We start from the raw sequence: 26,797 nt of genomic DNA, 5'->3' as shown, positions 1-26,797 counted from the left end.
CTTTACTCAGAGAGTAGGAAGGGTATGGAATGCTTTGCCTGCAACGGTAGTAGATTCACCAAGTTTAAGTGCATTTTAGTGGTCATTGGACAAGCAAATGGACATACATGGAAGAGTGTAGGTGGGATGGGCTTCAGATTAGTATGACAGGGTGGCGCAACTGCGCTGTAATGTTCTATGTTCCCTTTACTTTATAGAGTAGGGGAGAAAAAAAGTGTTGCACTGTATCTGTGATTCATTTGCATGGTAGAGGAGAAGTGTTATCAATCAGGTTTGGTGGGGATCTCTCTTGTTTGCTATCCTCTGATGTTCCTGGGTGAATGAGTATCCCAGAATGACTGTGAAACTGGTGCTGAATTGCAAAATCCTTCAATGATGATCCCACACCATTTGAACGTTGGTGACATGGAAAACTTTCCTTTTCACATATGCTGTTGCCTGATCCTCTGTAGTCCTGTTAGCTGCATGAGTGCAGTTTAAGATGGTGTCAACACAATATAGGTTGACCGCAGCTTCAAATTGCAGAGATTCACATCCATGAGAGATGTCCTGTATGATGCAACTGCAATTCCTAGATTGAAGAATCTGGGCAATGTCCCTAATGCTTGTGAACCTGAAAGGGGAAAATGTTAAGGATGGTGATGATATTGAGAGCGCTGTTACAGTGTGATTGCACTGGCCAGGGACAGCCTCCATCTGCAATGCTCCTCAGAAAAATCCAAGACATACTTTTCCATTTGAGGATCTTTGGGCCAAGGATACCATACTGAGGAACTCCTGCAGCAATGTCCTGCTTCTGAATTGACTGCCTTCCAACAACCACAAACATCTTTCTTTTCACTTCCAGCCATTAGACAGGTTACCCCACCCACTGCATCACCCCCCGCCCCCCCAAACCAGATTTCCTTTGATTCCATTTTGCTAAATTTCCTTGATGCCACACACTGTCCAATGCTGCTTTGATGTCAAGGACAATTGCTTTCATCTCCCTTTTAAAGTTCAGTTATTTTAGCCTGGAGTTTAAGACCCTGATGGAACCCAAACCGATCCTCTGTGAACATTTTACAGTTTATCACATGCTGCTTGATAGCACGACTGATGAGTTCATCCATCATTTTACTGATAATTAAGAGTAGGCTAATGGGTTGCTAATCCAAGTTGGATTTATCCTGCCTTTCGTGAACAGACCATTTCTGGTCAAATTTTCCACATTATCAGGTGATAAGAAAAGTGATAGAGAAAATTGAGAGATACAGAATGAAACACAACCACTTTGTGGTAGTATACAAAGACAGAACTAGGATGGTAATGATTATTTAAAGATAAGAAATTTGAAAGTGTATTTTAAAAATAGATTTCTGGAAGTGTGCTACAGGCAGTAGCATATAAACTCAGCATTCCGATTGTTCTAATGGTCATGGTCAATTCCAAAATAATCCTTTGTTCTATTCACTTAAAATGCAGCTACTGTTTCCTTTAATCTTTACAGTTTCTTTCATTTAAATTGCCTAAATCTTTAACCTGTCAAGCTAAGTATAGTTGATACTTGCAAGAACTAAAGGAAGAACTCTGAATGGGTTTGGCTCTCCAACTTTGAGCATCAAGAAAGACGTGCAACTTTCCAAATTTTAGAGCTTGGGTTCGGGTTTCACATGAATATGAATTTCAAACCAAATGCATACCGCTGACTTTCTACACAGTCAAATAGTAATATAAGTAAAAACAGAAGACCGACTCCACAAATCAACAAGGTATCAGATTCAATTTTCAAAAGTGAATTAGATATATTTCTTAAAAGAGGAAAACAGCAAGACTATGAGGACCAATCCTATTTCTGTGCCATAAGTCTTTTTGATTTGAAGCAGACTTCACATGATGGGAGTAAATTCAATACTTTCCAGTTTTGATGAAAAAGGACATTTTTCTTGAAGATTTCCAACTTGCACTCATCAAGATGCTTGTAATAATAACAATGGAAAGGAGAACAACATTTTATCCTGAATGTGAAAAGACAGCTGACTCATTGGAAATGGGCTCTAATTGACAGAGGGATTGCCATATGGAATGCACCAACTAGATGATGACTGACAATTAACTGCCGAGCTTTGTTTAATTTTAAATCAGGCATGTTAACACGGTGTGGCACACTTTCACATACTGGAAGCTATGTATTAACACAGCACCCTATTTATTATAGACAGAATGAACAAATACACAACTGCACCCATTTCAGTTTATGAAAATAGGGCCATTTCTCAGGATACTGTTATGGCCAACCAGCATCAACCTGCCCTCTTTAAATTTAAAGAAAACTTATGAATATTCTGATGAATGCCAGATGAAAAGCTTCAACAAATGTATCTGTTTTGAACAATATTCGAGGTATGTATTCATCACTATTCTGTACTTTATTCATGTGGAACCAATCTGTTCATAAACTTGGTCCCTGAAATGAGTTTCTGATCACTGAGATGATTCACTATATCACTAAAGACTGTCTATTTCCACCTCCTCACCTGATTTCACTCCTGCCGTAACCTTCACTGATGTCTTTGTTACTTCCAGTATGGACCATTTCAAGGCAATCCTGGCTGCTCTTCCACACTCTACCCTCCATAAACTTGAGGTTGTCCAAAACACTGCTGCTCATATCTTAACTTCCACCAAGTCATGTTCATCCTGTTGCTTGCTGACTTACTGTGATTCCCTGAAAGGGACAGCTTAACTTTAAAATTCACATCCTTGTTTAAAATCTGCTCATAGTCTAATCCTTCTCTGATTATTAAATTTCCTGCAACTCCATAACCCCAAGGACTCTGCACTCTCTAATTCTGGTCTTTTAAGAGCCTCTGACACTAAACCTTTGTATCCTTTAGTTGCATAGAACTTAAGCTCTGAAATTCCCTCCCTATAACTCACTAGCACTCGATCTTGGGAAAAAAAATCTTAAAACCTACATCTTAAAACCTACCTCTTTGACTAAACAGGAGCAAATTAAGCTTTACTTAATATCTCTTTTTGTAGCATGGTGTAATAATGTGTTTTATAACACCCCAGTAATTCCCCTTGGGACATTTTAGCAGTGTAGAGACCCCGTATAAGTTGTTTTGTCAATCCTAGAACTAAAATTGGCTTTATACTTGTAGTTGGTCCTTTTCTTAATTATATCCAATTTGCTTACCTGTGAAATGTGGAGATTGGTAAAGATAACAAACTGAAAATAGTGAGCGCTTTGGGAAACAAAGCAAATCTCTGTCCCCTAAACTCACTAAGGTGATTATTTTAACATCTGTTAGATTTTAGTTTGATAAACTATCATACGTCACAGTGCAAATCTGTCAGTCAAAAAAAATGAAACCAGTGTTTCAACTAAAGTCAAGGCACACAAATTGTAATATGGAACGATTTTGTGTTGAGAATTGGCAAGGCTATGATCAACGTCATCTCTTATTGGCTTCCAGTTCATATTTTTGCATTTGTTGAGATCATGTTGTTTTCTAATGGAATCTTTCCTTGAGGGGATTAGTTAAGTTTCTACAACAACTGGTTTTCTCTTTTAGCAAGATGTTTCAATTGTCTGTGGCATGTTTGACATAAAAGTGAGGATGTGTGCATTGTTAAAAGCACAGTTCATTTGTTGCTGTTGGCCAATTTCCAAATGCCACAAGGATTTCTTTATCCAAGTAATGCAACATGTTCTTCTCAGAGTTTCAGCTTTTCAGATCCCAGCTACAATAAAGTAATAAAAGAAAGCTCTCTTCCTCTCTACACATTCCTTTTTCATCTTATCTTATATATTTGTTTTGTAGAAACTTGCATTTTACTATGCATTTTTGATGATTAATATCTCTTTGAACTCAGCAGTTACTATGTTGCCATAATATAGAAACTATTATTAAAGATTTTTAAGATATTTTTCATGTTGCCTATAGAGATTTTTCATGAATTACAACTGTCACTCACTTCTTTCTTGACTTTAAAATGGATGAATTCATGGCCAACAGCTACAGGGGAATATAGATAATTGTTACATTTACTTGCCATTTTCTAACAGTGCCATGGTACTCTGCTGTACCCACTAAGTCCTTTCTGAAATTGAATTTGTCTTGTAAGCTACAATACTGTAACAAATTTATGGGATGCATTTGAGACTATTATTTTCTGAGTAACATTATGCGTGACCAACCAGTGTACAGGCTACTTTAGAAAAAAATATTGCAATAGAAACAATTAGTAAGTATACTGTAAAGAACCCTTTGGGAATGATCTTAATATGATAAGATTTCATGTTAATTTTCAGTGACATGTTTAAATCCAAGACCAGTGTTTAAAAACTCAAACAACACCAATTACAGGTACATGAGATGTAATTTGACTTTGGAAAAATTGAGAAACTAGATGCAAAGATAAAGTCACCTCCAATGTTCCAAGTTAGCCGTTGGCTGACAGAAAGAAAGAACACTTATTTCTTCTAGTTTAAAGAATATTAAACATATACTAGGGACCTTATCTTAAACACTACTTAGTCTATACTAGGAACCGGTTTTGATTTTAAGACTGTACAATTGTGTGCTGCTGACTGCTTGTCTCAGGGGAGCCCTCTGTCCTCCTGATCCACAATCAATGAATGTGCTTGTTGTGATTTTTGATTATTTTAATATGTTTTTGATATGTTTCAAACTCATTCTGTTTCTCTCTGCTTACAAAAGAAATATGGTGCTGAGTGTCACTCAGTGACTTCCTCACTCACTTTTCCAGAGAATGCTGACGGTCTCCTTTCGCCCACTATTAAGACACTAATCATTCAAATCCAGCTTCACTGAGTGTGCTGCAAAGGAGACTGCTGAGTAAGATGAGGGCCCACATTGTTAAAGGCAAGGCAGTGGTATGGATAGAGGATTGGCAGCCTGCAGAAAGCAGACAGTGTGGATAAAAGAGTCCTTCTCAGGATGGCTGCTGGTGACTAGTGGTGTTCTGCAGAGTCAATGTTGGGACCACAACTTTTCATTTCATGAATTACTGATCTAGATGAAGGAATTGAAGATATTCTGGCTAAGTTTGCAGCTGATACAAAGACCGGTGGAGTGACAGGTAGTATTGAGGAGGCAGAGAGGCTGCAGAAAGATTTAGATAGGTAAGGAGAGTGAGCAAAAAAAAAATGGCAGATGGAATACGATGTGGCAAAGTATGAGGTTATGCACTTTGGCAGGAAGAATAAAGGCATTGACTATTTTCTAAATGGGGAGAAAATTCACATTTCTGAAGTGCAAAGGGAATTAGGAGCCTTAGTCCAGGATTCTCTTAAGGTAAACTTGCAGGTTGAGTCAGTAGTTAGGAAGAAATTTATAATGCTGGCATTTATTTTGAGAAGACTAGAAGATAAAAGCAGGGATGTACTTCTGAGGTTTTATAAGGTCCTGGTCAGACCACATTTAGAGTATTGTGAACAATTTTGGGTCCCATATCTCTGGAAGGAGGTTGTGGTCCTGGGACAGATCCTAAGGAGATTTGATAAAAATCCCAGAAATGAAATTTTTAACACGTGAGGAATGTTTGAGGACTCTGGGTCTATCCTCGATGGAATTTAGAAGCATGAAGGAGGATCTAATTGAAACTTATAGAATACCAAATGGCCTGGACACAGTGGACATTGGGAAGGCGTTTCCATTAACAGGAGAGACTAGGATCTGTGGGCACAGCGTTCGAGTAAAGGCAAGATCCTTTAGAACAAAGACGAGGAGAAACTTCTTCAGCCAGAGTGTCATGAATCTATAGAAGTTATTGCCACAGAAGGCTGTGGATGCCAAGTCATTGAGTACATTCAAGACAAATATAGGTTCTTGATTGCCGATGGGATCAAAGGTTATGAGGAGAATGAGGTGGAGAAACTGATCAGCTATGATTGAATGGCAGAGCAGACTTGGTATTACAATTGGCCTAGTTTCTGCTCCTATATCAAAACCAGAAATTGCTGGAAAAAATCAGCAGGTCTGGCAGTATCTGTGGGAAGAATGCAGAATCTGCAAACGTTCGACTATTCTCTAAAAAGGGTGCAGCCACAGAATTATAGGCTGGTCAGTCTGTCTTCAGTAATGAATAAATCACTGGAATCAATACTGATAGAGACTTAGGCCAGAATTCATGAGGGATAGTCAGTACGGTTTTGTTAAGGGAAGCTAAGTCCTTACTAATCTAATTGAATTTTTTGAGGAATTAGCAAAGAGGAATGATGAGAGAGGTGCAGGGGATGTTGCAAAAGGTTTTAGTAAGGCATTTGGAAAGATCCCACATGGCAAATGGGTCAGAAAAATAAAAGTCCATGGAATATAGGAATGTTGGAAGTTGGGCTAGTGACAGGACAAGAAGGGTATTTGGTAATGAATTTATTTGTGCATGAAAAGGAATTTCTGATGGCATTCAGTAGGGGTCAGTGTTGGGTCTTTTTGTCAAGTGCTGTTTGTTGTGTATATTAATAATTTTGACTTAACTGGGAAACATACACATTACACAAAAATTGGTGATGTAGTTGCTAGCGAAGAGAATAGCTGTCAACTCCAGAATGACATCAATGGCTTGGTTGAGTAGATGGAAAAATGGCAAATGGAATTTAATCCAGAAAAGTGTTTGGAAATGCATTTGGGAGGTCAAACAAGGCTATGGAATACATAATTAAACAGGAGGATGTTGAGATGGGTAGAGGTAGTGAGGGACCTTGGAGTGCACGCCCAAAAGCCCCTGAAGATAGCAGGACAGGTAGGTAAACAAAGTTTATGGAATGCTTCCTTTATTGGATGAAACACAAAATATAAAATCAGGAATGTAACATTGAAACTGATATAACAATGGTTAGGCCACAGCTGGAATTATGTGTACAATTACAAGAACACAATTGCTCAGGAAAGAGTACAAAGCAAATTTACAAGAATGTTGTATTTGTCCTCTTTAAAAATCACTTTAGTCCACAAAGGTCTCATATTAAAATTCCAAAACCAAGCCCTGTACAACCTAGAAGGACATGAAGAAGCAGATGCATAGGAACATCACCACTTGCAAGATTCTGTTCAAGTCACATGCCATTCTGATGTAGAACTATACTGCCATTCACACATTGTTACTGGGTCTATATCCTGGAAATCCCTTTGTAACAACATTGCCAGTATCCTTACATTCAGGGACTGCAGTGGTTCAAGGAGGCACCTTGCCCCCACCTTCTCCAGGGTAATTAGGGAAGGGCAGTAAATACTCACCTAGCTTGAAAACCCACACCCCATAAACAATTAAAATAAATCAGACGTTGGAACTTGAATATTCATATTTACTGTGTTTACCGTTATCATAATAGGTGCTGTATGTTGCCTTACACAAACCCCCCTGGAACCCAACCAAGGCATGCAGTAACACTCAGTGGTACAATTACTGTTGGGCTCCACGCTACAATCATAAACTGCAGGTTGCATAATATTTGCATGGTGTTTGCATCACTTTGAATGAGTGCGAGTCAATTGTACATTTGAAAACCCAACTTCTACTGACTTATAGAAATGCCCATTAGGTATTCTTCATCCTGGTGCAAGACCCTAGTGCTTGTTTGAATATTCCTTAAGCTATTCTAAGATGTGCAAGTTAGATGGATTGGCTATGGTTAATTGCCCATAATGTGCAGGCTAGGTGGATTAGCAATGGTGAATGCAGGATTACAGGGAAACCGTAGCATGGTGGGTCTGGGCGTTGGGAGCTGGGGGTGGGGGGCATGCTCTTTGGAGAATCAGTATGGACTTAATGGCCTGCTTCTACACTGTAGGGATTCTGTGATTATAGTGCTCCATGCAGTACTTTTAAGATGTTGTCTCCACCGGTTGCAACAGGGGACCAAGGGGGTTGTTATGGCTTATAAAGGAGCTAATAAGATTTTAATGTTCAGTGATCTCTTGGTTTTTATTCCCAGGCCATTAGGAACAGTGAATTGGTTATTTATTAGACATTGAAAGTAGGGAGAGGTCTAAAGGATGGGATATAATTATAAGGAAAAGCAATAGCAGGTCAATGTATTACCAGATTGTTGCATTTTGTATGGATCTGAAAGTGTTAAACAGAAGAGAATATGAAGGAAAGGTCCTTTCAGTTTCCCTATATTCGATGGTGAAAACTGTGTCTTGCAATTATGCTGATGGTGGTCTTTTAGTGAATGCTTGATATTTGGCAGGGTCTCCTCCTATACCATTTGTTGACCTCCCTTTAGGGTGTCAGATTCTTGGGCAAGGAGAATGAAAGTGCCCTAGCCAAGTGTTTTAGACATACATGAACCTAATTACTATAGTGTAAACGATAACACGAAGAAGCACTGTGTAGAGTGGAAAAGGAGAAGACATTGTGGTGGTAGTAGTGGCATTTGAAGCACTACATCAGAGCAGAAAGCAACTGAATTGAGGTTTGAAAGGGTCAAGGCAAAAGGAGACTTCTCCAGGGTTGTGCAGGAGGTAAGGAAGTTCTACCTTGGAAGTTTTAATAACCTGGTAAAGTTATTAAATATTTTCCATCCCTGCAGTCAGATCCTGGACAAACTGCTAATTGCTTTTTATGTCATACACACACTAATTTTCCATACGGTCCACCAACCATCTGCTTGAAAAAGATTCACCTTTCTTGTGCTTACGCAACTTCACAGAATCTCCCAGGCTGTATCTGAAAATCTTGCAGTCATCTTGGAAAGCATGCTGAACACAGAATGTTCCCTTCAGATCCACGGCACTTTTTTTCTGGTTTAGTCACAAACAACCCCTCATTTACTTGTTAAGACCTATGACAACAAACATTTTCCATCTCTTATTTGCCAAGATGCATATGAGGACTGCAGGTGTTGGGAGTGTTAGATTCGATGATTTCTGACCCACTGTGCTTTTTCCAGCTTCACACTTTTCGAAGATGCATATGGGGAACTTGTTCTATATCAGCAGGTTACCCGAAACTATGAAGGGATGCAGAAATGCAGATTTCTCCTTTGCTGACTCCTCTCAGCAGTGGTCACTATCACCCTGTTCACCTTCCATCCACTCTCTGTTTGAGATGAAAATTACCCAGAGTCTTCTTTCAAATTAACTTAAATGACATGATATTACCTTCACTTACCTCCTGTTTCTGTTTTGAGAGAAATTCCCTTTGCAGATGGTGTTAAAGTCTTTTTTTTCTTCATTACTTTATTTTGTCTGAGGTGTGCACATGGTTGTTCCTCACTAAATAAGCAATCATATGACAAACTGTATGAAGTTACTAAAATTCAATATACGTTTATTTATTGGAGATGAATTACTTTGTTGAGTATTTATTGCACACTGCCATGATGCTTCAATTAACTATTGCACATTATATTGGACATTAGAAACAAATTTGTGTCAGGCAGTTAAGCTAAATATCAAAAAAGACTTCCTTTGAAGCCAGAATATCAGGGCTGGGATTAATTGAGACATTTTTAAGAGATCAATTACTCTTCTTTTGAAAAAGTATAGCCTGTTACTAGTTCAGACAGCTTCTATAACAACCAGTCTTACATAATCTGCGGCAATGTTGCGATAAATCCTAAACAGTAGATATTACATATTAAATGTCTGTCCTCTGCTGAATAATAGGAGAAATCATACAACTGGACCCTAACCATGTCATTGCTTAACACAGGCATACTTGCCTTCCTACTTATGCTGAGCACAAAACAAAATGCACTGTCATCTGCTTCCTGAGAGCTGGATGACAGAACATCAAACTGCCACAGAGGCAAAAATTAGTTCAGAAGGAATGGACCACTAAATTAACGTGAAGACCACCATGAAACACATCACAGCTCCTGACATCACAAGTTAAGCAAGAAGCTGATCATAAGTTATTTCAGATGGTTACATAAAAGTCCTGGTACAATTCCTGCACATATTCTGAACAATTACTTTAAGTATTCGTACAGGCACAAACAATATTATTTAGCTTTTTGGCAGAATTTACAATTGGCATTAGAGCTTTGAATTTTATGGCATGCTCCATGGGATGTTCAACAAATGCCATATTGGTACATGCAACTTCTGGTCATGCACGATGCCTCACCAAAACATAGGGCAGGTCCCAGAATACGTAAATGAAAGGGACTGCTCAAGTAATGGACAGGAAAAATAGAACACAGTGTACAATATAATGTAATATCAATCTAAAACCTATGGCATGTTCCGACTGCCTGAGTAGCAAACATACTGTGCATTTATGCAAATTAATGACCATGTCAGAAAGTAGATCTCAGACCATAAATCACAAGCACAGTATGCACATAGACCAAGGGCTTGGCCAAGCTAATTTCTCGATATGGGCCAGGGGCTACGTCCAACTACAATCCAGGGAACTGCCAACAATCAGTTCTTTAGGGCCATCACAAGCAGTTAGGGGAAGCATCAGTCAGGAAGCTGCAATAATAGACTGAGGGTCTGGTCAATATGTTTAGAGTCAGTTTGCTGAAGTCAGTCAGAGGTCTGGGACAAACGCGATCCTGGATTTTCATGCATTGATCACTAAGGAGGGAGCAAGGTAGACTCTAGATGCAAAGGGAGGCTTATTGCCAAAAGGTGGTGGGTGCGGAGCAGAGCCACACATTGAAGAGACAAGGATGGTTAGGGAAGAATAATCAAGCTCTAAAGGTGGAATATGAAATAGTATCGGAGGCATAATAGGCTCCTGGAGAGGGATTGATAGGCATGACCATCATCATGCCCTCCACAGAGCAAGGAGGAAAGTTAGAGGCAAAATTCAATGTGGTGGGTCTCCATATTACAGGTAGAAATAAACGCTACAGGTAGATGTTCAACCATGATCTAGAATGGCAAACAAGGCTGCAGGGTCAACGCAGGCTCTCATATTCTTACATTGCTGTATGAAAGCCTTCAAAGAAAATCTCGTTGGTATTACTGGAAGTTGAGTTCTGGGCTATAACACAAAGCATTAAGAAATGAGTTCTATCAACTCATACATTTTTAAAAAATATTCTGGGTTGTCTTTAGCAAATTCTTTAACATATTGATTCTGAAACTGCTTGGCCATTACAGTAAGCTCCAGTCATAACTTTGGCAGTGCCCTAGCAGAATGGCAATAAGCACTTGACAACCCACCTACGAATTTCCAATACATTCAGCCAGCAGCGGAGGCTCCACACCACCAGTACATATTTGTAATTCAAACATTAAGTGAACTTTGGATGCTTCCCAGGCATCTAAGGGATATGATGATTTTTGGTGCTGAGGCATATTCAGTGAAATGGCCTTTTCAAATCATCATTTGAATCATTGAGGCTGAAAATTGTTTTCTGCATACATCTCCAAGCATCACACAAAACTAACTTTGACATAATTAATTTAAGAAAATAATAAAGAATCTATATCCAGGTACCAGTTATAGTACAGAAACACACATCAGATTTTATGTTGATATAGCTCACAGAGGACAGTATCTCATCATCAAGTCATCTTTTATTTATACGTGGAGGGTCCTTGACACTGATCCAGCTTCCTCTGAGTCACCTCTCAGAGTGAACAGAAACTCTGATGCATCTGTACTTATCCATCAGCCAGGGCTCCCTGATTGAACCAACATAACAGCCCCAATCAGAGATCACCTATTTTATGAGCTCTAGCTGGCCAACCTTGTTACAATCACTACATATGTCACATTTTGAACATAGTTGATGTTTGTTCTTGTGTCTTTTGGTAATGGTCTCTGTTTGAAAACTCCCTCCTGTTACTTAGGTGAGTACTGACATCAATTTACAATTAATATTCACTGAGCATAAATTACAGTTTGTCAGCTCATCATTTTGACAGTTCAACTGTAACGATATAATTTAATCCAGTTATCTTTGGTGAGAACAATGCTGTCAGTGCCAGCTAATTGTGGGAGAGGTGCTGCATCAGTCTCCTGGCAGCAGTAAAACTTTGTCTGATTAAGTTGGAGGACAGAGGGTGCTGACATAGGATTCCTGGCTACTGGTGGCAGTCTGTTAATTAATGAACCAATTATCCCAGAGCATACTGCAATTTGGTACTAACTCATTGATTAGCTGACGTCATACAGCTTTCTCAAGCCTCTTGCAGGCCACAAGTTGCCACCAGCTTCCCAGGTAGTGCCCCTTGTTATCAGGCACTTTACAACATTCATGGTACCTGATCACTAATCAAGGGGGAAGAAGGTCACTGGAAACCACCTCCGACTTCTTTACCCCAACCTCTCGTATGGTTCTAATCCCACACTCACTCATTTGGTGGATGCACTGTTGGCAATTGACACCAGTCCCAAAGGTACTGACAACAATAAGAAGCTTGGAGTGGCCAGTTACTCTCACTGTGCAGAATGTGTGCCATCAGGATCCTGAATCTCAGGAAAGGCCTCATAGTGGGCACTTTATACCTTTGGGCCTCCTTCATGAAACTAATAGAGGTTCCCCACTGGCTCCATGATCTGTGGGCAAGATCCCTATAGGGCCTATCAAATCCCACCCTGTGAGTGTAAAACATCTAAAGCCAAGCCCAAAGTACTGTGGTAGTAAAACACAGTGCAACTGTCTGTTAGACAAACAAAGTTCATTTCAATATTTGATTTTTTTTCATGGGGATAAAGAAATTGGTCTTTGGTGTCTTCATTGTCTATTACATATTTAACAATAGTCTTTAAAGAAAGTGAATGGCTAGTTTACCTTTGTTGTTGTTGAACATGACCGGCAGGTTCTAAATGCTCAAGATTGGCTTGGTCTGATGAGGTGACAGGACCTGTGTAGCATCACAGAAAGAATAGAGGGAAAAAGAGTCAGTATGCTTTAAAAAAAAAGTGTTCAAAATAACATGATTAACAACAGCTACCAGACACAGGCTGTCATAGAAAGGCTGAAGGATTTATAGGCCTGAGGACAGAGGCTATACAAAGAACCAGAAGGCATCAGAAGAACAAAGGCAGTATTTTTAGAACATCAGCAGAGAGAGCTGCCATCTGGGAATGCTCAAAGAGGGAATCTGGAAGAAAAAGTCTGAGGTTAAGAAGCAGTCAGTCAGGCTGAGCCTTGAATATCTGATACCACTTAATCGGGCGGGGTTGGGTGGAGCTGTAATGTGGGTTTGTCACTTCTCTGTGAGGGGCATAGATCTACTGCACTAGGGGAATTACTGACATTTGGAAGCACTTGGACTTAGCCTAGGTTTTAGAAATATTCAAAGATATGAAGAAGAATTGGAATCTTGAGGTTTAGCAGCAAGTGGAGAACTGGAAATTGACAGCAATGTAGGGAGTCCTACATTTTTAAGTTACTGGGAGAGCAGGTCATTGAGTTTAACAGCACATGCCCAAACAGCATGTTTGGGCTTTGAAGCAGTTGATGGGGATTCCTGGTGCATGCTGGTACTAGAGAAGGTAATAGTTCAGTAAGACACCTTATTTTAAGTGCAGAGACATAAGGAAAAGAAAACACTATGGTTTCTACACACAGACTAACACAGGAATAATACTGACAGGTAAATGACTCAGCTAGAGCATACTGTGTGCAATGTGACAATAAAAGCAAATACAGAGCAAATAATATTAGCAATAGTTCTGTTGCATGTTGAGCTTCCACTTTCACCAAAAAAGAAAAGCTCAAAATTTAGAAGTTCAAAATAACATCTCAAATTAAGTATTCCAAATCCACAACCAAGTTTTCTGAAACAAGGGAAGGGTTGAGAAGGAAATCTTTTTCAGGATTTACAATGTAAGAAAGGCAACACTATAAATATGCCAATCTTTATTCAGATTACTTTACTATAGGTTTTATTTCCATAAATGTTTTTAACCAGCATATTTTGAGATGGATAAAAAGGTGTCACCTCAAACTACAGTATTAAATTTTTGAAATTACTTTATTTGCTCAATATTTTCCCTCACTACCTAATGATAATGTCTGAAAGCATCAGGAATTCCAATCTCATGGTCGAAAAGTCAGGTTTTCTGCTGCAATTATTATCTAGCTTTAAATCCTTTCAGAACTTTATGTGAATTTGGTAGCTCTGCACACTTCTTAGGGTATCTGCAGGGATGTCAGCTGCCTCTATTGCAGCCAGCTCTGAATGCCATGTTGTGAAGGGTAGCAGGAGTGCTCCTACCAGATTACTGCCATCCTGAGTCTCTGTCCTGCCCACCCTCTCATTTCACCTGTCCTCTGGCCTCCAATCCACATCCATACAATCTCCTAATGTCTTGTTCTTACACAATTGTCTGTCACATCCAATGGTCCCTGCCTAGATTGTCCTCCTAACCTAATGCTGTACAAGTAATGACAGACCATGATTTCCTCAGCACCTTCTGACAGCCCATGCAACATTGGCTCTACCATAATGACGCACTGGACACAGTATCAAAGCCTTAAAAATGACAACACGTGGATTTGATAACTGCTGTATGGTGCAGAATAATGCCTACAAAACAGGTTCAATCCCAGTGATGGTTGAAAGAGTTTTTGGGACCTAGCTCCTTGCCTTGCCCAATGTAATTTCATGGCATAAGAAACTCTCAGACAACAAAGATACAACATGGAGAGAGAGAGAGAGAATAAGGTGTCTAATGGATGGATTTCCTATTGCTTTTGCTCATCGTGAAATGTGGTGAATCAAGCAATGTAGGGATCCTTTCCACCACATTCTAGCAACAGGTCTACAATATCACATAACACAATTTATTATTCTGCTACTAAAAGTAGAGCTCTATACACTTGCACACACAAAACCTGTGAATGTTTGAAGAGGTTTTCCCAAATCATGCTGGACATTCTGCGAAAAACATACTTGTCCAGAGTTTCTTTTTAGATTAGATTACTTAGTGTAGAAACAGGCCCTTCGGCCCAACAAGTCCACACCGACCCGCCGAAGCGCAACCCACCCATACCCCTACATTTACCCCTTACCTAACACTATGGGCAATTTAGCATGGCCAATTCACCTGACCCGCACATCTTTGGACTGTGAGAGGAAACCGGAGCACCCAGAGGAAACCCACGCAGACACGGGGAGAACGTGCAAACTCCACACAGTCAGTCGCCTGAGACGGGAATTGAACCCGGGTCTCTGGTGCTGTGAGGCAGCAGTGTTAACCACTGTGCTAACCACTGTGCCACTAACCACTTAGTGGGCGGCACGGTGGCTCAGTGGTTAGCACTGCTGCCTCACAGTGCCAGAGACCCAGGTTCAATTCCCGCCTCAGGCGACTGACTGTGTGGAGTTTGCACGTTCTCCCCGTGCCTGCATGGGTTTCCTCTGGATGCTCCGGTTTCCTCCCACATTCCAAAGATGTGCGGGTCAGGTGAATTGGCTATGCTAAATTCCCCATAGTGTTAAGTGAAAGGGTAAATGTAGGGGTATGGGTTGGTTGCGATTCGGCGGGTCAGTGTGGACTTGTTGGGCTGAAGGGTCTGTTTCCACACTGTAAAGTAATCTTCTGCAAATTTGCCAAATGTGTGGCAGACAATCAAAATATAAACTGCAGAAATTCTCTCTCATTAAAACAATTTCTGTAAATGCTTGTCAAGCTCATTAAGTGTAATTGCTTTTCAGAATACAAGTCAGTATTAGGTCTGGTTGGAGATTCTTGGAGGTTTCATCATATGAACTTACAATTCCAAGTACTCTGCCCAGTAATATACCTTCTTTTTCTGATATTTTTTAACTAATCATCACTATTGTTTAAGGCCTTTTTTTTAAGGAAAAGTAACTTTTTCACTGTACCAATTTTTTCACAGTTGCTTGGAACAGTACTGAAGATTAACCTCCAATTTCTGGAAAACAGGGGACAATCCAAAAGGTTTGACAATCTTAGGCTAGTGCCCTTATTTTCCAGTCCCTTTTTAAACTATGAAAGATAATGTCAAATAAGGAGCTAAAGTATTCCGATTCCAATATTTTCCTTTTCTGGAAGAGTACCCATTCTGAATGTGTATTAGTGTAACAGAGATGAAGATTTTTAAAAAGAAACTTTGTGAGCAACTGCATCTGGAACAGACATTGGAAAGAAGATTTGTTAGAAACAAAATAGCAAAATTTCACCTAAGTGTGGGAGAAAGCATGTTAGGTGGTAACTAACGTGCCACTCCTACTGGTGAGAGAAGTCACAATCACACTGATGGGCAAGCAAAGGAATGTATCTCACCCTATCAGAGCCTTCAACACTGGACATTCTGGTTGCCAGCCTCTCTTCTAGGTCCTAAAATCTACTGGTTGAGGCCTACTCCTCAGGGAATCCAATGGTGACAAGCTAAATGCCACTGTTCTTCTTGGGGGGGGTTATTGCTAGGGAAGTGAGGGGACGGTCAGCGACGTTGGAAATAGAGTGGCTTCAGATGCCATGCCTTTGCCTGCTATCTGTGCTTCCGATTATCCTAATGATGACTAACTGAAGATGTCCTTTAACTACCACCGTTTCCTGTCTGCAGGGGGAGGTAGGTGACTGGGAAGATGACAAGTTGAGACTTTTAAGTGGCCATTGAGTACTAAAGGACTTAACTGATGGCAAATCAAGAAAACTGCCCAGGGACCTTCTTACCCAGCACTTAATTGCTAGTGTGGCATGTACAGGAGTGTTGCTGTTATCAACTTGCCCAATATTTCCCTTTCTCACCACCTTTCCTGCTCCCTCTGGATAGGAGAAAACCACATCTTCTGAACTTCATCTCAAGATTCAAAGATGATGATTGTGAAATTGTATATGTTTAAGCAATGCAGGAATGTGGCAAAGAGATATTAGCAGGGGACTAATAATCCAGAAACCCAGCTAATGTTCTGGAAACATGTGTCCGAATCCCACCATAGCAGATTGTGCAATTTGAATTCAATAAAAATCTGGAATTATGAACTTACTATCAATTGTCATAAGCAACCATCAGTTCACTAATGTTCTTGAAGAATCTTACCTAATCTGATGTACTTGTAACTCCAGACCCACAGCAATATTGTTGAGTCTTAACTGCCCTCTGCACAATTAAGAATGAACTTTAAATGCTCACCAAACCAGTAATGCCCACAATCCATGAATGATCAAAAATGCAATACGTATTTTAAATTAGGTAGTAATTGTGTTTGTTCATTTTCAATTAATCCTAACTTTGCCAATGTAGTTTATAACTGCCAAAATCTACTTTCCAGAATCCCTTAATAACATTGGTTATGAGATTTTCTTTTGTCTCCAATATCAACTCGAAATCTCAATCACTAAAACATCCTTAAGCATGAAAAGGTTTGAAATACCAGATCGAGGGTATAAACAGCAAAATGTGAGGCACTTCCTCTTGAATGCTCAAACTTTCAGTTTTTAACAAACAGACTTATTTGCCTTGATGGTAATCTCTCCACGGTGGGTAGAGTTAAAAATTTAAGTGCAACACAAAAATCAACCTACCCATTTTCACACCAGTGTATTTCATGGCGTCCATGTATTCTGTCATGGAGAGGAGGAAGGTGCAGTTGATATATTTAAAAGGGGACACACTGTTCAATTTATTGGTTTATTTATACGGGCTTAAGAAGCTTGACAGGGAATGGGAAGTAAGAGCTACTGGCTTGACAAATTAACAGCATTTTACATTGTGGGCCAAAATATTTTGTAGTGCTCCTCCCAACATTCTTGAAGCCACTCCTCGAACAATTGCAGCCTCCCTCTTCCCACTGCCACGATAACTGCCTGGTCCCCTCTTGACTCTGATGTCCTTGCTTTCCGCCTCCAGCAGATGTCATCCATTTCCCAATCTTCAAGTAACAGCCAGCCCACCTTGCAATTGTAGCTGACACCTCCATCTCTCGCATCCATTCAAATTGCTGGCATCCTCTTTCTCCTGTTTACTAGGAACCATCCCCAAGAGTATCCAGTTATGGTCTACCACTCATTTCCTGTATGGCTATTTGGCTGACCACAAATGTAAGAGATAAATCGTAACAAATTCTTCCTTCTTAGGTGAATATGTAAAATCCTATGGCACTTATCGAAAGAACAGGGCAACACGGTATCTCAGTGGTTAGCACTGCTGCCTCACATCAACAGGGTCCCAGATTCAGTTCTAGCCTTGGGTAACTGTCTGTGTGGAGTTTGCACATTCTCCCCTAATCTACATGGGTTTCCTCCAGGTGGTCTGGTTTTCTCCCACAATCCAAAGATGTGCAGATCAAGTGAACTGGCCATGCTAAATTGCCCATAGTGTTAGGTGCATTAGTCAGAGGGAAATGGGTGTGGGTGGGATACTCTTTGGAGGGTTGACGTGGACTTGTTGGGCTAAAGGGCCTGTTTCCAGGAATTTAATCTAATCTAATCTCCTGGTGCTCTAGCACACTAGCACTCATTCACCACCGATAAAACAGACTCTTCGGTCATCAAAATCATTGCTGTCGTGGGTCTTAGTATGTGTCTTTTGGCTGTTGTATTTCCCTACAATAAAGTGGTGATTACATGTCAAAAGTATTCCATATGGTGCAAACTACTTTGAGCTATTCTGTGGTCACAAGAGATCCTATGTAAAATTGACTTATTTCTTTAAGTGCTCCACCGGAGACACTCACTGATGATGTTACCTAGCATGGTGACAAAACATTTGAAAACAAACCTTCAAGCTGAGTAACTAACTTACATATTGAAAATCTATTTATTTTTAAAAAAAGGAAAATGAAATGTTACCTAACAGTTCATTGAGTTGCAAAAAGAAAACCACCATACAAAAAAAAGCCTTGCTATTTCCATGGGCTAAAGGGATATTTTGACAGATGCTGGGCTTTCCTAACCCTTTCATTTCATTTAAGTACGCCATCCAGCATCAAGCATGACACTTTCATCGGATTCTTACCTTCTCCATGCTTTTGAGAGAGATCTTCAGGGTGTATATCATGAGTTTCTTTATAGGTTGTCAAGAGAGGACTGTCTTTTAACAGTTTTAACTGCTCCTGAACCAAATGTTTTTCCTCATCTGCCAAAAGATAGATTAATCAGTTATCATCATTATTGTGGTGTTGTGATAACGAGTGCCTTGTTCATTTACCAAAGTACACCTTATGACACAATTCTTGCCCTGACAAATTTTCTATTAAGATATGAAACAGAATTTTGTTTTCCGTGTAAGGAGAGTAAAGAGAAATGCAAAATCTAACTGATATATTTTCGAGTGAATTCTTACTCCTCGATTTTGTGATTACTTTGAAGGCACAGCTAAGAAACAATTTTCACTTTAAAGCTAAATATGTTGCTGAGCCTATCTACTGGACAGCCAAAGTATTTTTCACCCATTTTGTTAATTGCAATGGAACATTAGCTAACAAAAAATATTTTATATTTGACAGTGTTCAGGTCCAGTCTATTTCTTTTTGTAAAACCCAACCACCTCATTAGAATCATGTAAGTTCAGGTATTTAGAAATTAAAATGGCTACTAGATCCAGCACATATTAATTATAGCATTCACATATTAACATTGGCTCTATTAATGATAACATTAAAGCAAATTACATTTTTTTGTATTCAATGATTTAAGTTTTTTGTCAAATGTGGTCTCCCATTAAAAACAGATAATTATACATTAGAAACAAAACAGAAATTGCTGGAAAAACTCAGCAGATCAGGCAGTATCTAAGGAGGGAAAGCAGAATTAATGTTTAGTTGTAGTTCTGAAGGAGGGACACTGGACACAAAACATTAATTCTGCTTTCTCACCACTGATGCTGCTGGACATGCTGAGATTTTCCAGCAATTTCTACTTTGGCTTCTGATTTCCAGCATTTACAGTTCTTTCATTAATTAGTTGTTGGACATGTTCAAACAGCAGAACATCTCACAGCCTCCTACTCACCCAAATTTTTGCTCTCCATGAAAAGACGTAAAGCCTTGGGACGATCAAATTTTGCCTTGGAGCTCACTTTATCCTTGCTGTCCCATATATGAAGTGTCATCACATAAGAGCTAAGTTTTAACAGTATTTCTTTAGTAACTGGCAACTCCACACTATGATTGAAGACCAACCACATTTGTTCACCATCATACCATGACTTCAGAACCTACATACGTTGCAGTGAAAGGAATCATTTTAAAAATACCTTAATTGCATCTCATAGTAAAATTGAATACATTTGTAACTTTTTGACGATAATGGATAGATGGGGAAATGCTCCCTATTTTGTTATGGTATGCACAGCCTATTTTTTTTTGTTTTTTTTATGAAATATTTTTATTAAGAAAAAACAGATTTTTAAATATTACAACAAATATAAAACAATGCAATTCAAAACAGTAGAAAAATAGTACAAAACTAAACCCAAATAATAAAAAGAATTCCCCAACCCACCCTCCTATACAAATGTATAAACATATATAAAGTATAAAATTTTAAAAAAGCTAAACTAGCTATTTAACTAAATAAATAAATACCTAACAACAAACAAATAAATAGTAATAACTCAGCCCAGCTAAACAAAACACTCAGACATTCACAGTTCCTCCTCCCTGGACATTGTATTTCATGAGTCCAATCATTACAGCTATATAAAAGTCCTTGTTAGTGTGACAGATAAATCTGTGTCCAGGTATCTCAAAAAGGGTTGACATGTCTTGTAAAAATGCTCAGTTTTGTGGTGTACCATATTTGTGAGAAAATCCAGGGGAATATGTTCCATAACAATCTTCCACCAACCAGACAGGCCTGGGGGGTTTTCTGATATCCAACCTAGCAAGATAATCTTCCTTGCACAGAATGTAAGAATATTGAAAAGGTTTTCCTTATGCGAGTTTGCAGAAAATGTATTGGGTAGGCCCAAAAGGAGCGAAATAGGATCCTCCTCCACCCTTACACCTAAACTCCTCTCCATTGCACCCACCACAGCGCTCCAATATGTTTGAAGCCTGTCACAAGACCAAAGACAATGGGTAAGAGTACCCGTACAGACCTTGCACTTGGGACATGCTGAAGATACCCCTGGTTTAAATTTTGACAAACGGTCTGGGGCTAAGTGGACCCTGTGGAGAATCTTCAACTGAAAAGCATGGGTCCTATTGCAAATTGATATCTTCCTTGCATTCTCCCAAATATCTTCTCATGCGTCTGAAGAACCTTCAACCCCCAGCTCTCTTTCCCACATCTTGCAGAGTCGATCAGACTCATCTGAGGTGGCAACCCCCAATTGGTGATATAGAGTACTGACAGAGTGTACTCTTAGCCCTTAGTACCCCTCTTTCTATATCAGATTTGTAGGGATCAGTCAAAAGTGTGGTCTTTTTTTGAATAAAATCTCTAACATTAAAAAAAAGAAAGAGGTCGCTATTAGGTAACTCGTACTTCCATACTAACTGACCGAAGGACATCATTACATCTTCCTCAAATAAATCACCCATGCAAAATATACCCCTGGCTGCCCAACATTTAAATCCTGAATCTATCATACCTGGTTGAAAACTCGACATACCCACTAAAGGTGTAAACAAAGATGTTTTGCCAATATTATCTTCTCTCTGCCGAATTGCCCTCCATGTTTTAACAGTACTGAAGACTATTGGGTTATGGCAATATTCCCTAACTGTCCTCACCTTGTCCAAAAACAGTAAACTGGTAAGGGGGCACCTTGTCTGGGAGACTTCGATATCTAGCCATATTGAACGAGGGTCCAGACAAACCCAATCACTTACGTAGGGTAAAAGCGAGCTTAATTGGTCATTTTTAATGTCCGGAAGGTCTACTCCCCCCAATCTGTGAGGCAATTGCAGTTTGGCTAATTTAATGAGGGGCTGTTTACAGTGCCAGATAAAGGAGCTGAACCAACCGTTCAGTCTCCTGAGTGTTTGTGTATTGAAAATCAGGGGGAGCATCTGTATAGGGTATAGCAAACAAGGGAGAATATTCATCTTAATAAATGTTATCCGACCGAACCGTGAGACTGGAAGTGCCTCCCATAATTGAGTAAAATTGGCTTTGAACAGCCAATCCAGAACTGGAGTAATGAATATGCCCAAATACACAAAACCCCCCTGTGACCACCTAAATGGGAATCTATAGTCACCCTCAAGAGGCAACTCTTTCGTAAGACCACCCATAGGCATAGCCTCTGATTTAGCAATGTTAATCTTATACCCTGAAAAGGCGCCAAATGCGTGAATGCATTGTATCAGGCAAGGCACTGAGACTGCTGGATTTGTCAAGAAAATTAGAACACCATCTGCATACAGCGAGATCTTATGTAATTTTAGCCCCACTTCTGGAGCTGATATCTTGAGATCCCCACAAATGGCCTCTGCCAACGGTTCAATCACCAACGTAAAAAGTAACGGTGAAAGGGGACAGCCCTGCCAGCTGCCCTCGAAATATTAAAATTGCTTGATCGTACCCTGTTGGTAATGACCGCAGCGAGAGGTACACTGTAGAGAACCTTTACCCATCTTATGAAAACTTCACCCAGATCAAACCGGTCTAGAGTATAGAAAAGGTACGGCCACTCAACTCGGTCAAATTTCCAATCCCTGTATTGACTGCTGCTGGCATGCTTGAATTACATTAAGCAGTCTCCTAACGTTATTGGAGGATCTGCGACCCTTTATGAAGCCCGTCTGATCCTCTTTAATAATAGAGGGTAACACAGTCTCCAGCCTTAAAGCAAGAGCCTTAGAGAGGATCTTAAAGTCCACATTTAAGAGCGAGATGGGCCTGTATGATGCACAGTCTTCCAGATCCTTCCCTTTTTTAAGGAGAAGTGAAATATTGGCCTCTCTCAGAGATGGTGGGAGACAAACATGACTGTATGAATCATTAAACATATTGAGCATCGGGTCTGACAGTATACTTATAAATTCCTTATAGAATTCACTGGGAAGTCCATCAGGACTGGGCGCCTTTCCACTCTGAAGCTGCCTCACAGCTTCCTGCACTTCTTGCTCTGATAATGGGGCATTGAGAAAGGACTGTTGTTTGGGACTCACATCGGGAGCTTCAGATTTCTAAAAAAAGGATTCCATTTTGCCCTGCCCCTCCTCACAATTCTCAGACGGATATAACTTAGAGTAGAATCTCTGGAACACCACATTAATCTTTTCAGAATCACATGTTAGGTTCCTAGACCCTTCCTTAATCATTGTTATGGTTTGTGGGGCACTTCTCTTCCTGGCAAGGTATGCTAAGTATTTGCCTGGCTTGTCACCATGCTTGTATAACCTTTGCTTTGCAAAAGTCAACTCCTTCTTTGCCGTCTGCGTGAGCACAGAATTTAGTGTAGACTGCAGTGCCGTAATCCTCTGTATTTTGACCAACCAGGGTCTGTCAAAATAGGCCTTCTCGGCTGCCTTCAACCGTGCTTCAAGGAGATGTTGCTGCTCACCCTCTGCCGCTTCTCACTGGTGGAATATGAAATAACTAACCCTCTGGCAGTTTCCCAGAGAACAGATGAGCTATCAACCGAGCCTATGTTGATGTCTAGGAATGCCTGAAATTCCCTCGAGAAATACTCCACAAACTTGCTGTCCATTCGCCAGTACCTTGAATCCGCTGTAACATCCTTAATTTTAACCATGAGGTACACTGGAGCATGATCAGAGATGGCAATATTACCAATCGTACAGGATGCCACTAGATCCAGGGTTACCGCCAGGGGTCAAAAAAAAAATCAATCCTCGTGTGACATCTATGCAGATTGGAGAAAAACATGAAATCCCTACCTGTAGGGTGGAGACACCACCAGACGTCCACCAATCCTAATTCCACACACAGACCCAATAACTGTTTAGATTGTGCAGAGGGTATCGAGGTACCTTTAGGCAACCTGTCTACTGTAGGGTCCATGAGACAGTTAGAATCTCCCCCTATAATGATGTGCTGAGACTTGAGACTTATCAGTTTAGAAAAATCATCTACCAAGAATTTAAGAGGATGAGCCGGGGGACAATAAACATTTAAAATGCCATATTCCTCCCCATTTATCAAGGCTTTAAGAATTACAAACCTCCTGTATGTGTCTTTAACACATTCCAACAATTTAAATGAGAGACTTTTCCTTACCAATATAGCCACTCCCCTACTTCTGGTATTAAATGATGGAAAATAAACTCGGTCAAAGCTATTCTGCTGTAATTTCAGATGCTCCTTGTTAACCAAATGTGTCTCCAAGCAATATCCACCTTCTCCTTTCTAAGACTCAAGAGTACCTTCTTCCTCTTAATTGGTGAGTGACTTCCCTTGATATTCCAGGTACACCATTTAATCAAATCATTAGCCATAATCTTTTGCAATAACATTTAAGTTCCAGAGAGGAGGGACCTGAACCACAAATTGCTGAGCCTTAGTATTGCATGATCCACCAAATATAAAAACTACATAAACTAAAATCACTACATTTAACAAACATACAAAATTATTAAAAATAAAAAACAACAAAAAACAGAAAACAAACCAACATATAAAGTGCTAATAGCGCTGAGTAGGGGAACTCAGTCCCTGCCCAAAGGGGGCAACTACCCATCCCGAACTGCCCATAAATAGACATCTAACCATCTCAACCACCTTCACTTCTCCCAGCTACAGCCACATCGCAAGCACAAGCTAAAAAGAATAAACACCCCATAGAATATCAATATGAATTTTTAAAAAATCATTAAAAAAAGGGGCAGTAAATACCCTACCCATCCTTTGGTATGTCCTAACTTAGAAATTTAAAATGTACATCTTAACCACCACCAGACATAGTTTGAACCAAATTATTATCAATAGAGAAAAAACAAGAGGAAAAACAAAGCTCCAGCCGGATTTCCTCCATTTCTTTTACAGAATGATAAACGCATACCCAAGCAACAATATTTATACATACTACAATTGTTTAAATTAGGTTAGTTTGTCCACAAAGCCTCTTGCCTTCTCCGATGTGTCAAAGAGATGCATGGATCCATCTAAGGTGATCCGAAGCACTGCCAGATATCTCTGGGTGTATTGAATCCCAAGTTCCTTCAGTCTTCTCTTGACACCATCATACGATTTTCATTTCTGGATCACCGCCGCTGAAAAGTCCTGAAAAACCATGATCTTAGACCCCTCGTAAATTAGGGCCTTTGGATCCTTCCCCTGGAGTCTGAAAGCCTCCATGACTCTCTCCTTATCCCGGTAATGATGGAACCGCACCAGGAAAGGACGAGGGCATTGACCCAGACCCGACCTCCGTGCTGCGACCCGGTGAGCCCTCTCTATCTTCAATCCTCTCATGCCAGTCTCCAAGTCAAGGAATTTCAGAAGCCAATCTTCAACAAATTCCACAGGCCGCTCAACCCTCCTTACCCTCAGGCAGATCGATGAACCGAATGTTTTTTCTCCTGCCCCTGTTTTCAAGATCATCCACTTGGTCACGCAAATTATGAACCTGCGTCTTCAGGGCTTGGATCTCTTCCTTGAATGTACTGGCATCAGCTTCCACCACTGTGACCCTGTGCTCCACCTCATCCATCCTCTTCTCCAGGTCTCCCAGCTGCTGCTCATGCTTCTGCAGCATGAGAGAGACTGAAGCCAGCTTCTCTTCAATCTGTTTCCCCAACATCTCATGAAATTTTGAGAGCTGGTTCACCAGGTCATGGAGAGTAATCAGCTCCGAGGCTGCTGCAGGCTGAGCTGCGGGCCCAGCCTCAGATGCTCCTCCTCCCTTTTTAGGCATTTCTGGATAGCTGAAAATACAGGTAAGTCAATTTTTAAATGTTTCTTGGGGCTCCACAATCTTTTCAACGCCCCAAGAAATCCTGATGACCTGGGTTGGGTGGGTTAAAGGACCGTCCTGCTCCTGCTGCGATGTGAAGCTCTGCAGTGTGATCTTCCAGATTGCCACCATCTTAGATCCCCCCCTTGCACAGCCTATTTAAGTGAGTGAGTTCTTTGAATTCTTTTGTGCAGCCACACACAAATGATATACAGGATTACTGCTACATCCGTGGGTACAGTTACCATGATTTACCACAGCCTGAACATATTACTTGGAACATTCCAGAACCAGGAGGCTGCCAGGGAGGTAAATTTCCCATTTAAGTAAATCAATTCACTACTATCCATGGTTTCAGGCATCCATGGTAGATCTTAGAATGTATCCCCTACAGGTACGGGGGGATTACTGTATCAATGGGGATGACTTGTGTTCAGTCGGTACAGAAATATCTGGATTACTGTTCAACTGCTCAGTTTAGAGATTACATGGTAGCAATTGTGTTACTCAAGTCTTCAAAGGATATCAATTTGTTGAATACCAGTGACTGTGTGCTTCTAGGCTCAGCACCCTGGTGATAGGGTTGGAGGCAGGAGATGATAAGCTGTTGGTTTTTGTTTGAGAGATGGGTATACTTCTCAGTGACAGGAAGATCTATATGGGAAAAGGGTTCTGGGCGCCTGTATTAATTGTGGTTAGTCAGCGTGGCGGGGGGGGGGGGATCATAACTGGAAATATTTCATAATGCTGGAAATAGCTGGGATTCAATTTGACAATTTGTATCTTTCTGTACTCATAGGGATCATGATATAAAGAGTGGGTAAGAACATGGGGTTAAAACATGATCTTGGAATATAAGTGTAAGAAGATATTGGAGGTGTAGTGGACAGCGAAGAAGGTTACCTCAAATTACAACGGGATCTTGATCAGATTGGCCAATGGGCCAAGAAGTGGCAGATGGAGTTTAATTTAGATAAATGTGAGGTGCTGCATTTTGGGAAAGCAAATCATAGCAGGGTTTATACACTTAAATAATAAGTGTCCTAGGGAGTGTTGCTGAACAAAGAGACCTTGGAGTGCAGATTCATA

The 26,797-nt window shown here is 40.2% G+C and overlaps 1 protein-coding gene across 1 annotated transcript in view; it reads right to left on the bottom strand.

The window, feature by feature from the left end:
* The window catches only part of cfap92 (cilia and flagella associated protein 92 (putative)), a 77,660-nt gene that overhangs the window by 45,526 nt on the left and 5,337 nt on the right, over nucleotides 1-26,797 (bottom strand). The window contains exons 4-5 of the mRNA XM_060835845.1: nucleotides 19,852-20,056; nucleotides 18,857-18,976 (exon numbers count right to left, since the gene is read on the bottom strand). Of these exons, the coding sequence (XP_060691828.1) occupies nucleotides 18,857-18,976; nucleotides 19,852-20,056 (325 nt within the window). The remainder of the gene's footprint in view (nucleotides 1-18,856; nucleotides 18,977-19,851; nucleotides 20,057-26,797) is intronic.

The sequence above is a fragment of the Hemiscyllium ocellatum genome, chromosome 14 (genome assembly GCF_020745735.1).
Source record: "Hemiscyllium ocellatum isolate sHemOce1 chromosome 14, sHemOce1.pat.X.cur, whole genome shotgun sequence".
Classification (NCBI taxonomy): domain Eukaryota; kingdom Metazoa; phylum Chordata; class Chondrichthyes; order Orectolobiformes; family Hemiscylliidae; genus Hemiscyllium; species Hemiscyllium ocellatum.
This window is presented reverse-complemented; position numbering and strand designations above follow the sequence as displayed.